This window comes from Diachasmimorpha longicaudata, chromosome 6 (genome assembly GCF_034640455.1).
Source record: "Diachasmimorpha longicaudata isolate KC_UGA_2023 chromosome 6, iyDiaLong2, whole genome shotgun sequence".
In the NCBI taxonomy this organism is placed as follows: domain Eukaryota; kingdom Metazoa; phylum Arthropoda; class Insecta; order Hymenoptera; family Braconidae; genus Diachasmimorpha; species Diachasmimorpha longicaudata.
In genome coordinates, this window is record NC_087230.1 from 7,756,103 (window position 1) to 7,772,362 (window position 16,260).

Here is a 16,260-nt window from a genome sequence, read left to right on the forward strand (position 1 = left end):
AAGTCAAACTACTACTTTACTGGCAATTCTACTTTTAAAACTTGTTCTGGTGCTTCTGGTCCTTGGATGTCACCAGCCCCCAATGGATCTCGAGTCACATCCAAGTAAATGAGGAAACGAGAAGAATGGGAGGAAAAAAATTATCCCACCTGACGTTTGAGTGTGAGATACAAACGAGTGTGTTGTAAAGAAGAGGAGAAAACAAAATACATGTAGACAGAGAGCACTTGTGTACGAGGAAAAAGGCTAGGTCGGTGTGTTGGAGTAGGCAATAACGCCCGGAGAAAAAAAAAAGGTTGAAAAATTAGACGAGTGACAGTTTATCCATTATGTGGGTCATGGGAGTTCACTTGACTTGATCATAGGTGTATTCATCCACCCCATAAATTTTCTCAGACTGAAAGATGAAAAAAAAAATTTTTCATGTTCATTAACCACCACATGTGTTCACCCTCAAACAAATTACAGCGACGAGTCAACGCACTGACTCCCCGAGAATAGTGATACGTTAAAATGTCAACAGTCGTTGGGGGCTTACCTTGTAAATTCAAGAAGTGTGACAACAGCACGAAATAATTTAAAACAATCACTACAACACTGAGTCCACTCCATGCCTGGTATTACACGCACGATCGTTGCTCCCATTCGTTAGATACTTTTTTCTCCCTTCTCTTCATCCACTCAAATGTGATGAAAAAAACGACATATTTCTGACAATATTGAGGGAAAATGATAATAAAGGGGAGAGATGGGTCTCTGGCGTCAGTAACTGTTGACAATTTGTTGATAATATTTTCACGTAATACGGGTTATTCAATGAGTCAATTCGTGGGGATTATTTTGTCGTGGCTGGGTGAACCACGAGTCGTGGAGATTTATTTAACACGAGACGAAAATATGCAACGAGTTACGAGTCGGCCGGTGAGCCTCGACTGAAGCGCCTCCTCAGCCCAACAGACCACACTCTACCACACACATACAAACTACTGTCCGCCATTTTGCTCCATATAACGGGTGGGACAACATTCATTGCTGTCTCACTTCCCCACCCACACTTGGCTCCCTTACGCGGACTACGGACTCACGGGGTTTTTCTTCTCTGGTGCACACTGGATGATTATTCATTATTCACGTGACGATTCCGATGGCTCTCGGGGGAGAATTTTCCCTCATTCTCAGATTCATCTGGATGTTTTACCCCCTCTTGGACGAAATTTCGACCTATTTTTTCTTCTTTTTAAAAACCCCTTTGGCCACCATTTAGTCGGGCGTTCGAGGAGATGTCGAGTGCCTCGGCAACTTTTAATTCCGTGCCAAAGCTTTTACACTTTTGTTCCATTTCGCTCCAGGCTTCACCCTCATTTTTCATTGTAAAAAAAACCCGGAGTTGATGAATTCAAAGTATTGTCGGGAGAAACAACACTCGTGACCTCCTTCCACCTTGAAGTTACCTCTGGCTCACGAGTTACTTTTCGTACTACGGATTTCATTGTTTGTTTACAAGTTTTATTTCGCGACTAATCCGGTATCGGGATAATTCGTGGAACTACGTTTGTGGCTGGCAACAACGGTCTGGTCATGGTGTCCCTGCCTGATTGATTGGCAAGGAAATGGCCAGGTAGCGCCATTAGTCTGTAAACAGGCTGTTCCGCTCCTCAACTGCCCTGCCATCCAGACGCCATTAAAGTTCGGCCGCCATTAGAGTTTAGAAGTCCCTGTTTTCACTCCTGAATAATCTAAGTGTTTTGATGACTAGATGGGTGCATTCCGTGATTGTATTTGACTGAGAATTTCGGAGGAAAGTGTCACGATTCCCTGGGGAGTTACAGTGAAGTGTTATTGTGAATCACAGTGATCAAAATGTTCAGTGTAATATCAATTCAGTGTTGTCTGTTCCCTCTTGCACTGCGTACTGAGAAAATTGGGTAAGATTTTTTCTTTACTAGCAAAGAAGTTATGAGAAGTTTGCCAGACACTCATTTGAGAGAATACTATGTTTTACACGTTTGATAGAAGGGGTATGTTAATACGAGTTGGGCACTATTTTCAGGAACAGTCGCAGGGCAATGCACAACGTCTTGCCTCTGGATCACCTTGTGCTTCCCTATACTGCTCATGAGAGAAATCCTGCGATAATCTCCGGAATTTCATCATTCGTAAGTAGAGTACAATTTTCTATAATTTTGTGTGAAAAATATCAAATCATTACTCGGTTAAATTTGTCATTAATCTTTGGAATTCGGCGAAATGTTTTCGTTACTAATGGGGAATCGTTGATCTATCGTTATCCATAATAATAATCGTGTGAGTGGGAATTGGAATTGGAATTGAGATAGTGAAATATTTAACAAAGTTGGGATCAAGTCATTGACTTTTCAATGATATATGAGCATTCCTCGCGCTCCTCAGAACTATGCGGAATAATTCGTTAAATTTTAACTATTTTCCACAACTTTCAGTGTCGTACGACCTGAACATTAAAATTTTATTAAGAGTGATATTCAAGGATTGTACATCAATCTTTCATAAATTTCCTCAAGCAAGGACCCACGCGAAAGAAAACTAAAGAAAAACTCGGGAAATTTTATTGGATGAAACGTAATCATGGACGGAAACTGCAATCCAATAAAAATTCCTTTTTATCTTACGATCCCTTTGTTAAAAAAAACGGCCTGCGTAAAACCAAAAATTACGGTCGTGGTACTGTCAAATTACCAGCACCTGGATTTTTTGCACCGATGCGGATGACATGGGAACGAGGGAGAGTGAAAATTTACAGTAACCGAGAATTTTTTTAGAATAAGTTGAAAGAATTCACGATTCGTCTCGTTTTTTTTCTTTATATAGAGTCTACAACTATAGAATTCTACTTCATGACTATTCGATTATTTCAGTCAATTCGTACAGTCTTTTCTCTATAAAAATAAATATATGGAATTCTGGTGGAAAATAGTCAATGCCTTCATGCGATTGACCCCCAATAAAAAAATCCCAAGTAATTTTTGCAACTAGTTCAGAAACAGAGCGGTGCAGCTCTCGTAAAGACAACTAAAGAATCAATATGCCACATGATTATTAAACCCCACTGGTAATTCTCAACAGATTGTTATCTGTGTGCATGTTAACGAGCGTAAAGTTGACAAGCCGTAGAAAGGGCAAGAGCAATCACACAAGTAGCAAACCACTCATTTTCATAAACATCATGCAAAATTTTATTACTCTAGTGAGAAGGCATTGTTCGTGCGGTAACCACGATTTAAACGTATTCACCACAAAAGTAGCTCGCGATTATATTTTCGGCAGAATCGTACTCCTTTCGTTGCCGCATAATTCCCATACATTCTGAACCCGGCGAAATTTTCAGAAGCACCAGGAAACGGTCAAGCGCATGCAAATCCAGTAAATCACATGACGCATTGTTGCATCAGTTTGTCGGATGCATAAGAATAGAAGCAAAGCCCAATTGTCAATTCATTATTCATGAGTTCACGTACACTCTGGAAATCCTGGGCCGAGAATGCTTTATCTATTTATCCGAATTGGCCAAGCGCCGTAATCGTGGGGCCACTTCTACAACGATTGCTCTTGAATAGTAATGAGCCAAATCGTTTCCCATAGTATAAACGGTGAAGAGGGACATGGAAAAGGGCGAGGAGGTGGGTATATAGTTTTCGGTGTAATACACATGACCCGACAAATTGCTCGACTTTCGTTTAGTCCAAGGTGGAAGGAGAAAAAGGCAAAAAGAATTGAAATAAAAGTGTAATGGGTGGGTCATAAAAAAATCCATAAAAGCACAATTCCCAGTACAATTGAGACATAGGCATTATGGTAGTCTTCGTCCATTTATTCATAGTTGAGAAAAATTTTTGTTGATTATTTGTTTTTTACTTGACAACAGTTTCTTCGATTCGTCGTGTTCTTTTTAAAAAAAAGTGTGAATGAAAAATTGTTTTGTGTGGAGTTTCGATGAATTGATTCAATTGCCATTGTGTATGGCCCCATGGCAGTGTGGATCCTTCAGAAGGAGAAACTTTTCAAATGCCAATGATTGGAGCAATTTATCATTGCACGTGGGATCCAATATGTCGTCTAATTTGTTGCTGAGAGGAGGTAGTCGATTTCGATAGGACGTAATGAGGGCTTGGGCGTCTTGGCAGTCTGATGGCTCTATATTCAATCTATGGATGAGCCAGGTTCGTACTCCGGCCGGAAATGGAGCATGAATATTGTAATGATCCGATAGGGTATTCAGATATTCTTCACAGAGGCTGGATATGCGCAGGGGTTCGAAAGCCTCGTAATTGTAACATTTGTTGAATACCTGCAAATAAAAAGAAGTAACATCGTTAGTGACATCCGTCGATGCATGTATTTAATTACGTAGGTTCATCAGTTGAAAAATTTGGTGGTCATATTTATTATGGATAAAAAATATTGATTGAAATAATTGGGTGGGACTAGGGGTCACAAGTAGAAGGGCCGGGTCTGATCAGAGGAACCGGATGAATTGTTAAGATAATGTTAAACGAACGAATACGTTCTGAATTAATCGGAAATTCTCACATCACTATCATCCATCTCATAATCCCCCTCTGCAAGGGCTAAACTCCAAACAAAATATGCGGCAAAGAGCAGTTCTCCTTCGTCAGTCCAAATTTTTGAAAATTTATCGAAGAATAATTTCAAAGAGTGTGAGTCGCACTTCACCTCCGACTCCAGAGGTACCTTTGATAGCGCTATTGACGCTAACTTTCTTACTTGATTGTTATCGTCCACTAATAAATTAAGCAGAGTCGTCCACCAGTTCAAAGTACTCTCTGAAAGAACATAAATCCTCTAATTAAAAAATTTCACCGTTAAAGTTTAATGAGAGACAACAACGAGTTCCGAAACTTTCGAGCTATTGGAGTGAAACGGACAGTAAAAACACAGAACAAACTGAAAGAGTCGGTAAATCTTTTCTCAAAATATTAGAACCTTAGAATCATAAAGGAGACAATCGGTTACAAAAAAAAAATAATAAGAATACTGATGATGATAAAACATATGATAAAAAGATCTGTGCCATTTGAAGAGTATCATTCCAACAGCCCGAGGCTTTTAAAACTCATAATAGTCTCCCTTTCAATTCACAAAATCATCCGGGTGAACAATAATTTCTCTTACCATAATTGATACATTTTCTCTCGTTTTCACTGCTATCAGTATAAATATCATGAATAACCGTGGCGATAGCTATCCTGCAGTCGTTTCCAACTGAGCCCATCCACGAGTGCTCACGAAATTCATAGTAAACTGCACTCTCACTGTCCAGAATTAACTGAGACTCACTCCTAGAGCTCCTAATCAATCTTCCGAAACTTTTTCCCAAAAGTCTAAAAAAACTCGCATTGTCCAGGAGCCTCTTTCCTTGGAAAATCCTTAAAACTGTCTCACTAATGTCTAAAAGATTGTCGTCATCAATATAAAAACTCTCAAGTTCCCCTTCACTTCTGATAAATACTTCATATAAAAATTCGAAAATAACACTTTGTAAATCCGGATTGTTCCTCACACTGTTCACGCTCTCCAGAGCAAGTCTCACAGTTGTCAAGCAAAATTCTTTTCCGGAGTTAATCGGAATGGCCTCAATGACCCTTTCCCATGCGATAATTTGAACCTGATAATTAGCATGCGACAACATTGAACCCCAACACCTCAAGTATTCATCATCTCCCAGTGTTTGACACCTCTCCCATTTGGACCCTAACAGACTGATGAGAAAATTCACAGCAGCAGTTTCATAAACCTCTCGCCCTGGGCGATCTTTGAGAGAATTCTCTCCATTAATGTGTGCCAACAATCGTCGATGAATCCCATCAAAACCTGAAGTCTCTCTTGCTCCATTGATTTTCAGTAGCTCACAAAAAACATTAACGAGTTCTGTTGCCAGAGGAAAGGCAGCAGGTCTGTCATTACTGATTTCAAGCTGTTGAAGAATCCACTCAGACCCTTTGATGAATTCCTGGGCCTCCAGTTTTGGCGCCTCAGGGGCTGTCAACAAAGAGCTCTTCGTGATCTCTAGAATTTGCAGCATGTAGCCATGTAGAAGATTCAGATTTACATTCACCCCAAGTCCATTGATCACCACCTCGAATAAACTATTGACGAATGCTCCTACTGTTTTCCCAGTCAATAGAGGAACTAAAGCCCTAGCAGCTAGTTCACGAGTATTGTAAACTCGACTTTTGGCACAGCCCGAGACTAGAGACATGAATTCATCGATTCTCCAATTGACATCGCCACTATCGGAATTGTAACTGAGGTAGAGTCGTGACAATAGAAGGAGAATCGATTGAACACTAGGTTTAATCAGGCCATCATTGGCCTCGATAAACACTCTCAACTCGTGAAGCATAAAGGAGAGGAGTTTTGGATATTTTTCGAAGAATATTCTTCCAGTCATTTTGTTGTGTACTGTCAGGTTTACGTGGTCTTTTGTCCTCTGGACTCCGAAGATTCGGGTTATTAGGGAACTGAAGAGTAGAGTTGCGGCATTACGCTCTGCCCAAGTTTTCTCGTCGTAACTCTTGATTGCGGCGATCAAACCGTCGGCTGCGTAGGCCCGAGTCAATTCGCCAAGTTGTGCGTGCTTGAATAAGGCTCGGAGGATGTTCAGGGCGTGAGTTTTAACTTCTGTCATTGTGATGGAGTGAGTCGAGTTGAGGGAGGTGGTGGGATTCCGTATGCCGTTGAAGAAGTCCTCTTTCTCTAGAAGATCCTTTGCGCCTGATAATTGATGTTCCTCTGTGAATTGAGTTAGTCCCAGTAGGATTCTCATTACGGAGTGAAATACCAGGGCGTCACATTTTTTGGAAACTGATGGGGCTGACGCGATTAATGCCTGCAATGAAAGGGAAAGCTTTGTTTATTAGAGGAATTAATTCAGTAGATCCAAAAAAAATCGTTGGAACATGGCTGTACATCGACTGCAATTTTTCTGTCGTCTTCAGCAAGTTCCTCGATTCATACCTGAACCATGAATGGCACTCCAGCACTCCTCCTGGTAGCACAAAGCTTGGAATTCCCGGAGGACAGCCCAGTAATATCCAACAAGACCTGATAGAGCCATAATTTTGGCAACTGTTTGAGCTTCTCCTCCTCAGCCCTCCACAGTCTCTTGCACAATTGTTCGAAACCCACGTGTGCCTGTTCAAAAGCCCCTCGATGCTTGGTCTCACATAGAAGCGTCACCAAGTGGTCTCCAATCTCCACGATCTGCTCCATCGAGAGCAGCCCCATTCTCCCCCCTTCTTCAATTGGAGATTTCTCACTGAGATATCCGAATAACAGACTGACTTCTTTAACAGTCCTCCAAGAGCATAACAATACCATCTGAGGTGTCACAGCGACCTCCATATCATCAAGATCTCCATTCACGTGTTTATCATCTAGATCCATTGGAAAATGGCCTTCAGGTGAAGAGTTATTAACAATTTGCGATACAGACTTATTCAGACTCAAGCATAGATCGATTAAATCACCAACAGTTCTTTGCCACAATGAGTGATCGTGTTTACTCCGGAGATCACAGCTGGATAGCAATAATTTAATGCAAAATAAATAGCCGTATAGAGAATGTTTGGCAGCTGCCATGATTATATTTTCACTAGCCAGTCTCGCTGGCTCTCTCAACTGCTTCATTATAACAATAATTAGCCACAACGTGATATCATCGACATCGCAAATATCTGCATCAATTTTCAAGTGTTTTGACAAGACATTCTTAATAACCGGTGATAAAAGACAGACTTTGAGCATGTAGCCAGCTGTTATGCTGTCAATGGGTCGTATACTGTTCCCCAATCTCAGTGCTACGTTTATTATTTCATCGACTATCTCCTCATTGTCTAATTTCAGTAGATAGGGACTTATGTTCGTTATTATCCTGAAAGCAACCTCTTTATTAACTTCGTATGTGTCTAACAACATACATCGCAGGAGCTTTTCGGCTTGATCAGAGCTCCAAGTAGATTCTTGGAAATCAGGAGACAGGAAATCTTCCTGTAACTGGAGTATTCGCAGGCTATTTTTCTTTCGTGTGTGAGTGGAACCTGGGCAGATACCATTCAGACATATTTCCCGGATTTTACTGAAGAATGTGCGATAGCTGGTGATTGAGGTTAATGAACTTGTAGCTGCCTCTTGGTACTCCTTCTTTAATTGTTCATATAATTGGAGATTGTCACGTACCTCATGCCTGCATGATTCTATTTTCTCCACTTGGGTTGTTTGTCGTTTCAACACTGCCAGACTCTCTTTCATACGTTTGAAGCATTTTTTAATCAGTGGGACAAACTCCAATCTCTCACCAAGATTAAACGTCAGAAATTCTAGGATGAAATTTAATTCTCTTTCGTTGAAGACTAGAGTGCTCTTTTTCGACTCGACAAGCAGTCCCAGGACCTCCAATCGCATGTCTTCATTGACACTTTGAAGGCAGGAGGAAATGAAATGATAGTCCAGGTGGTTTCTCCATTTGGTTTCTTGGAGAGAGAGACTCTCTTCGTCATCTAACTCGCCAGAGTGTTTTTTTACACGTAATTTTTTTAAATTGTTCAGCAAGTAGTGACAATCCACTGGATCTCGATTACACATTTTCTTATTGCTATGTGATTGTTGGACTACTAAGGGTACCGGGAAACCTAACCTTCAAAATTTGTTTTATTGACAGGTTATGGTGAACGGTGGGGTCAATATACTGTCCAAAGAGGATAGACTAAAGTAGAGGCTCAGTTCTGGGGGGTTTGAGTGAACGCCAGGCACTCCACGTTACCGACGTAGTTTCACCCCACGGGAAACGGAGCGCCACGAGTACTACTGGGGTGTCTGCGGGGGGGCTCCGTTTGTACTTGTTCAACTGTACAAATGATCAATCATGGTCGATTTTTTCGTTTTTCGCGTTTTTCTCGGCTCCTGGGCCTCCTAGGTCCCTGAATTTATGGTTTTCGGTAGGATTGTATTTTAGTAATTAATCCAATTGCCAAGAGAAATTTATTTCAGCGATATTGATGATTACAGAAGGAAATTACATATCGTGAATATCGGTTTGAAGATCAATTCATAGTACTAGCGCATTTCTGCATTGTCTTGTACAGTTTTGCTTTCAAATGAAAGCTTTGCAATCGTTCGATTTTTTCGCTCTCCAATTTTCCCTGGAAATTGTATATTCATACTTGTTATTTTGCTCAAAAGTGTCCCAAAAATCTACTAGAACCTTTTTCTGAACTGCAAACATCAGCTAGATATTAATACCCGTGTCAATATGACTTTCAATATGAATTAACACTCTATACAACCAGAAGAAAGTCATTCAACGTATCCCGGGTGGGTTTGAAACAAGTATATTCCGGGAGAAAGGGAGGAGGTGCACCACGGGGAAAGTGCAAGGAGATAATCAATGGTAAAACCCGTTAGATGATTCGATTAAGGTCAGATATCATTGGGATGAGTTGAGGGATGTCATGAGACTTCTGCCATTTGATCATCAAATTGCTACGTGGGCGAGATATCACTCAAGGTGGAGTAAGGCTTCATAACATCCACGATACGACTCAGTGAAATTAACACAGACAGGAGGATATTTTTTTGTTTGATGTGAAATTCTGCTGATGTGAATCAAATTTTCATGATTACAATAAAAAATAAAGCTCAATCGAAGATAGCATCGATACAAATTCATCAATAGAAAATATTTTAGGTTTTTCCGTGTTTTGTGGTCAAGCGCAGAAGGCAAATTTCAATAAATAAACAATTGTTTATTGCAAATAATTATTCCTCGTTGTTACACTCATGGATTCTGAAGGAGTTGGTTCCTATTGAATGTTGTCACGCAACAACGATAATTGGCGGTCACTGATAATCTTATCAGTACTTTATCTCTTTGTACTCGGTGCGTCTATCTGTTTTTATTGTACCTCATATGCAGCTGACAAAAAATGATTGCGTAAGGAGCAGTCCTCCCAGTGAACAGTCAACGATGTGCAATACATATTCAATGCAAATGAATTCTTATTGATTTGAAATCAGTAATTACAAAAATTGATGTATTTTTTTTTAGTGGAAAACCGTTTCAAGAAATCAACTGAACAGCACTATCATGCATGACTGATAACGACTGGTGATAACCCACGTTTTATCCCTGAAGAGGCAGAATAATGGCATAATGCCGTGGAGCTGAACTTTTAAGAAGAGGTGCCATTTATTTTTGGCTCAATGGGTAAGAACTACTTATTCAGAGACTTGTATTTTTCCAAACATTAATTTTTTCTACCCAATTGCAATGAAATTCATTTGCCACCGTACTGACAATTGGTACAAAATTAAATGAAAAATTCTAATAAATGATCTAGAAATAGCCAAATGATTTCTGTTCAAAAAAGGCTCCCACCCTTGTTTATGTTTCTCCCTTAGGTTGTAATATTTCCGCCTCCTGCCTCGCAGATGAAACTATATTTAAACTCATTCGAATTTTCTGTTGAGACCTCCAAAGTACCATACTTATACCCTATTTCTACTGAAGAATTACCAATGGAAGGAAAAACTCGAGGAAAGCAATTGAATTATTAATTAAAAATCAATAAATATAAAGACCACTAGGGCGAATGTGGAATTAATGGTTCAGCAACAATAGGAATTCTTCGAACCCACTTGACCTTACACGACAAATTTGACATGTATCAGCCATTTTTTGGCATCAAGTGGCACTCTCCTCAGAAGTACTACTAGATTAATTATGAAATTTCATTTTTTTCCCCACCCATGAAGGGCGGAAATTCTTTGTATCAGTATGAATTCATTGAAAGTGGGTGTTGTGGCTTACATCTAAGGTACAAGCCTCAGTCAGTGTTGGCGCACAGACGACAGCGGTTCGAACTCGAATGCGCCTGACGCTGTTAGTTATTATTAACTTTCATTCTCGATTGCGATTACGGCCCTCATCACATCAAATAGCACAGTAGCATTCGAAAGACACCGCGATTCAACTGCGTTCACTAGTTTTAGGAATTGTCGCCAATAATTTTAGCGATTCGATCCAGGATATTGACTTTTCCTTCCATCAGTGAAACGTGAGTAGATTATTTTTCTAATAAAAAATGTGGGTAATCTCAATTTGATGAATTTGCCGAAATTAAAATACGATGAAGTCCTTAGGCAATATTACTGTAGAAAATGGCAAAAAGTGCCGGTTGGTGTAGTAGAAAGTGATACCTGATTTCATTTCTAACTAGTAAAATTTATGAGCATTAACATGATGTTTTGCTTTCGTTATAAAAAAAATGCCTTCTTTACGTCTTTCAATGCGAATAATCGTAGAGCAGGAAAAAGAAGTGAGGTTTTTTCAATCACCACAGAGAGGAAAAAAAATTTATGAAATTCAGATACTCGTTGCTGGAGATCCAAGAATTGCAGATGGAGGATTTTTTTCCGGTCAATTCTGCAGATTTTTTTTTTAATCGGCACATTTACCTGGCGTTTCGGAGACTCATTGACTACTCGATCTATTACATTGTCAACAGTAAAAGGAGATTCCAGGACATGTAAATAATCGAGAAGCCAATTGCTCGTTGCAATTTTTACTATCTGACAATAATTTTCGTAAACATTCTGCTAGAATTGGTAATTTTTTTAAGTTTTTCCTGAATGGTGACGAATCACTTTGTTCAGATATTAATTTCAAAGTTGGTATTTTTTTCGCATATTAATGATCTCTTTTTCTTTTCAGGTAGGAAACTAATCAATCATGGTGAATGCCTACGATGGGGTAATCATTCTCGTGGAGGTCTGTCTGGTATTTATCAAAATATTCCTGAGCATTCTAAAGAGTATATACCAATTGTTCGTGCCGCCGGAGGAGAAGAAGGTTGCCGGAGAAATAGTCCTGGTAAGAATTCATTCCTTTTTCAAGGGATAGTGCCATGCATGAGAGAATTTTATCTAAAATTTAACGACACTGTCCTTAATGGGGAACGACTCCATATATATATGTACATAACTTTTGTAACATCAAGGAAATAGACTGAATTCACTTGAATGTATAATATATTACGTGTGCAAAAACTTTTCCATTGCGTTTGGACTCAAATGCGTGCATTAGGAACTAACATTCATATTTAATTGACTGAAATTATTTCTCATCATTGCTGAATATAACCATTGACATCTCACAATAAGCCTACTCATATATTGCGTAGTGGCAATTCCCCTTGCTATATGTTATAGAACCTGCAATCTTTCTCTCTATGTGGGCAGATTAACTGCAGTGACTCATTGATAGCATTAATATTATATGATAAGCGAATTTACATGGTCATCATTGAAATTATTAGTTAAAAATAAACCCAACTAATCATGTTATAATTTATAGATGATAATTGATTGTTTCCTTGTTTATAAATATATTTCATTTGTTCAGATTACTGGTGCTGGTCATGGGATTGGACGGGCATTAGCGTTGAAATATGCTGCTCTAGGAAGTATTATTGTTTGTTGGGATCTCGATCCCCAAGGAAACAGAGAAACGGTTGATGAGATCATGAAGCTGGGGGCCAGCAAGGCGTATGCGTACAAGTACGTACAATAATGCATTATAATTATCGATAATCAGTTCTTGCAGATGTTACCGTGATCAGATAGGACATCAAAATTTTTATCGTTTTTATATTATCGCCCATCGTTGTAGTATTAAGAAAAATATTTATGCATGCAGATGTGACGTAACGAATCGTGAAGAGGTATTCAGTGTCGCGGAGAGAGTAAAATCAGAAGTTGGAAGTGTCTCAATTCTCGTGAACAATGCAGGTATCATGCCTTGTCAACCATTTCTGGAGCACACACCCGAAGTAATACAGAAGCTATTTGACGTAAACGTGATGGCGCATTTCTGGGTAAAATAAATGACAAACTTTCACTGACTTTATTTTGAATCGTCAAACTGAATTGTCATGAGTTTATTTAACTTTCTATTGTACATTGATTTATAAACAGATGCTGCAAGCATTTCTACCCTCGATGATGGCCAATAATCACGGTCACATTGTGGCCTTATCCTCGGTAGCCGGCATCGTTGGCCTTCCAAATTTGGTTCCTTATTGTGCCAGCAAGTTTGCTGTTAGAGGTCAACTGCATTCATTTTCTCTCCAAGGCTTAGCCTTTTAAAGCAGCAAGTTGAATATTTAAGGGGCAACAAAATGCCATTATTCCCTTATAATTTTCAAACTTATTTTCTCTGCAAAGTTCTCAATATTTTTGGAATTCACAGTATAATATAGTCATCATCGCCTCTTGAAACAAAAATTTTAGAATATTTGTGACATCGTGTTACCCCTTAACACAGAATAAATTTTAGGGTTTCGGTAAACTAATTAACCAAAGTAAAGCTAGTTTTTTAAATGCAGGTATCATGGAGAGTCTCACTGATGAATTTAAGTATAAGATGGGAAGTCAAACATCTAACATCCACTTTACTACTGTTTTTCCTTACATGGTCGACACTGGATTGTGTAAAAATCCAAAGATTAGGTAACATCAAGAATAAATGAACAATATTTGTCGCAAATTGCAGTGATTGATATAACTACAATCACATTTTATAAAGATTTATTTACAATTTATTACCAATCTCTGAATACCCAGATTTCCAAGTTTGATGTCCATGGTATCAACGACTGAAGCTGCGGCACAGATTGTGACCGCCCAGAGGAGAAATTACGGAGAAGTATCGATTCCAAGATATTGGTTGACAGTGAATACGACTCTCAGGTAAATCATTCTTATAAATAGTCAATAATTATTTCTATTAGTGCATACTCAGCAGTTATATTACTCGAAGGGATATCACATTGACTCATGCATGACATTTCTGTTTCATCAGGAATTTCCCTGCTAAAGTGTGGGATCACATTAAAATATTTTTAGACAGCGGCGTTGAAGCCCACACATAAGACATCTCCGAATATAAATTTATTGATAGGAAATATTTCGTCCGCACGCACTAAAAAAGGCGTCAGATATGGATAATCCTAGAGGTGATAGAATTGTGATTCCCAATTTTGCGTACAAGTGAACGATACATATAGCTTGCCTATCGAATGCTGAGTGTTTGACTGTGCCTTATTGTAAATAAATAAACCACATTTAACAAGGTATGTAGCTGAAAGTGCGCACACAAACACAATATTTTTATTGAGAGAGTGCTGAGGTACATCTGTTGAATATTTTCATTTTTCATAATATTATAAAATTTATTGTATCAAAAAATACAGGAATATAGACGACAAAAATACCAAACGACTCAGAAGATCAATTTTAATCCGTTCAATTCTCCAGTATAATTAACAAAGTTAATTATCAGAGGTGTATGTGCTTAATGTTTTCCTTTGATCGTAAGCCCTCATATCCACTAAATCCTATCTTGATGCCAGCCATTCGGCAGCCAAAGGTGATGGCTGATTGCAGAGCTGATTGATCTATGAACGCAGTTTTACTGCATTGGAGGCTCTCGATGTTTTGGTTTCTCGTTACTCCTCCATCTGATTGGTTCACTTGGTCCCGAATGTCGGATTTATTCTCCTTTTTTTCACTCTGAAGTTTAATGTTATTTAAATAGTGGATAGTTGCAGCAACGAATGTATCCCCCGCTCCCAGAGTATCAACGATCTTTGGAGGAGGGAAAGCTGGAGATTGGACGATTGTACCATCACGAGTTCTTGCCATGGCTCCTCTGTCACCCCAGGCACAAACGATCGTAGCACTACGACCATAGAATAGTAAAATATCAAGGTAAACATTACAGTATTTTGTACTCCCTCGAGAAAGAAATATTAACAAACTGGTCACCGAATAAAGTCTTAGTCTTGAGACTTACCCAGATTTGATATCTTGAGCGATATTTCGAATGGCTTCGCTCATGTTTTCATGCCCACGGTTGCGAGCAAAGTCCTTCGAAACAAATGCAACATCAGCGTAAGGTAAGAGATCAAGCAATTCCGGATTCATCTTTTCTAGCTCAACACTGATGGTCACAGGGGACCGGTCTGATTCTCCTTCCTTCAGAGAATCGTTGTATGCTTCAACATGTTGCATCATCGCCAGGACTCTCGGGATATTCCTGCCCTGGGAACAATGATTTTCACCATTTATTGGTTTTGTTGTTGACAATCATTTTAACTGGACAACTGATTAAATTCGATCCCACAAACTATATTTTGGTCACATAATCCAGTTATGGGTTTAATAATAATTTATCTAGCTACAAAATTTTCACTCAATTCTCATTTCATTCACTGATTGAAAATTATCGAATAAAATATTTGAACGGTGAAACTTAAATAGTTCTGATAAAAAACGTACCTCGAAATTAATCCAACTATAATCCTCTAACTTCAATTTTTCAAAGTCCTCCAGTGTCAACTCTGGAAAATTAGGGTTGTAGTGCACAATGGTACGTGATCCAGAGCTGGAGCAAAGAATTACTGTAGACGTGGGGCAACCAATGCCCTCGACCCTAGGACAGTGTGAGAAGTCAATGCCATGTTTGCGCATATCGTCCTGAAGAAAACGAAATTGATAGTCATCCCCTAGGACTCCAAAAAATTCGGATGAACTGCCCAACAGAGATAGAACAGTGCAGTCATTCGCTGAGTTGCCACCGAGTTGCCATTTGTAGTCTGAACACCTGCCAAAGTTGTAGTGAGTGAATTCTGTATTCAGTAAGATTCCCAAGTTCTAGAAGTTGCCTTATTTTACCTAGTGTCCGAGTCCTCGATAGGGAAATTGTCAACTGTTTGCACAATGTCAAGGCATGTTAGTCCAACGCAAAGAATTTTTGGGTTATTCTCTTCACACGGAGGTGATCCACCGACAATTTTTTCGTAGAAGCTCGAAATCATGTTTCTAACCTTAATGGAATGGACTCTGGCCTCTTGATGATCAGCAGGTTTCTGCCACGTATGAATAAATTTAGCTGAAACCGTTTGCTCTAAAAAAATATAATGGGTAGAAAAGAAATAGAATCTTTCAACGGTTAGAAATTTCAAGCGACTAAGTAAACAACAGTACATACGTCAAGATTGCATCCAAACAACTCGTTGTTATCATTTGACATTCACACATTGCATTATTTAATCATCGATATGGTTTATCACGATATCCTGGCCTTTCACCGTGGATTATCATTACGACATTTCGTTCGCGATACTTCATCGCTCCATTTTATGA

General features: G+C 39.1%; 4 protein-coding genes across 14 annotated transcripts in view; 1 reads left to right on the plus strand and 3 right to left on the minus strand.

Annotated features, from left to right (window-relative positions):
* Positions 1 to 1,587, minus strand: part of LOC135163523 (uncharacterized protein) — a 46,171-nt gene extending 44,584 nt beyond the window's left edge. For 3 of the 9 annotated variants that reach the window (XM_064123007.1, XM_064123006.1, XM_064123005.1), the window contains exon 1: positions 539 to 1,586. The gene's annotated coding sequence lies outside the window, so the exon portion shown is untranslated. Of the gene's footprint in view, positions 1 to 538 lie in introns of all 9 variants that reach the window. The other 6 variants (XM_064123004.1, XM_064123002.1, XM_064123008.1 and 3 more) reach the window with 4 other exon arrangements.
* A 2,179-nt stretch (positions 1,588 to 3,766) lies between these two features.
* LOC135163525 (tRNA (32-2'-O)-methyltransferase regulator THADA) lies at positions 3,767 to 8,880 on the minus strand. The gene is made up of 4 exons (XM_064123021.1): positions 7,015 to 8,880; positions 5,170 to 6,886; positions 4,567 to 4,820; positions 3,767 to 4,324 (listed from the first exon to the last, which is right to left on the minus strand). Exons 1-4 carry the CDS (start codon positions 8,638 to 8,640, stop codon positions 3,980 to 3,982), a joined length of 3,942 nt encoding a protein of 1,313 aa, XP_063979091.1. The 5' UTR covers positions 8,641 to 8,880; the 3' UTR covers positions 3,767 to 3,979.
* Positions 8,881 to 10,060: 1,180 nt separating this feature from the next.
* Positions 10,061 to 14,331, plus strand: LOC135163536 (short-chain dehydrogenase/reductase family 16C member 6-like). Of its 3 annotated transcripts, none has more exons than XM_064123042.1 (8): positions 10,061 to 10,261; positions 11,768 to 11,926; positions 12,458 to 12,612; positions 12,752 to 12,929; positions 13,030 to 13,159; positions 13,440 to 13,563; positions 13,678 to 13,803; positions 13,916 to 14,331. In XM_064123042.1, exons 2-8 carry the CDS (start codon positions 11,786 to 11,788, stop codon positions 13,983 to 13,985), a joined length of 924 nt encoding a protein of 307 aa, XP_063979112.1. In that variant the 5' UTR covers positions 10,061 to 10,261; positions 11,768 to 11,785; the 3' UTR covers positions 13,986 to 14,331. The 3 variants fall into 3 exon arrangements, with proteins under 3 accessions (XP_063979112.1, XP_063979111.1, XP_063979113.1); XM_064123041.1 differs by lacking the exon at positions 10,061 to 10,261 and adding an exon at positions 10,874 to 11,111; XM_064123043.1 differs by lacking the exon at positions 10,061 to 10,261 and adding an exon at positions 11,523 to 11,661.
* On the minus strand, positions 14,190 to 16,260 carry LOC135163532 (ketohexokinase-like). Its single transcript, XM_064123036.1, has 5 exons — positions 16,106 to 16,260; positions 15,790 to 16,021; positions 15,394 to 15,718; positions 14,909 to 15,156; positions 14,190 to 14,794 (listed from the first exon to the last, which is right to left on the minus strand). The coding sequence occupies exons 2-5, from the start codon at positions 15,930 to 15,932 to the stop codon at positions 14,392 to 14,394; spliced, it is 1,119 nt and encodes a 372-aa protein (XP_063979106.1). The 5' UTR covers positions 15,933 to 16,021; positions 16,106 to 16,260; the 3' UTR covers positions 14,190 to 14,391.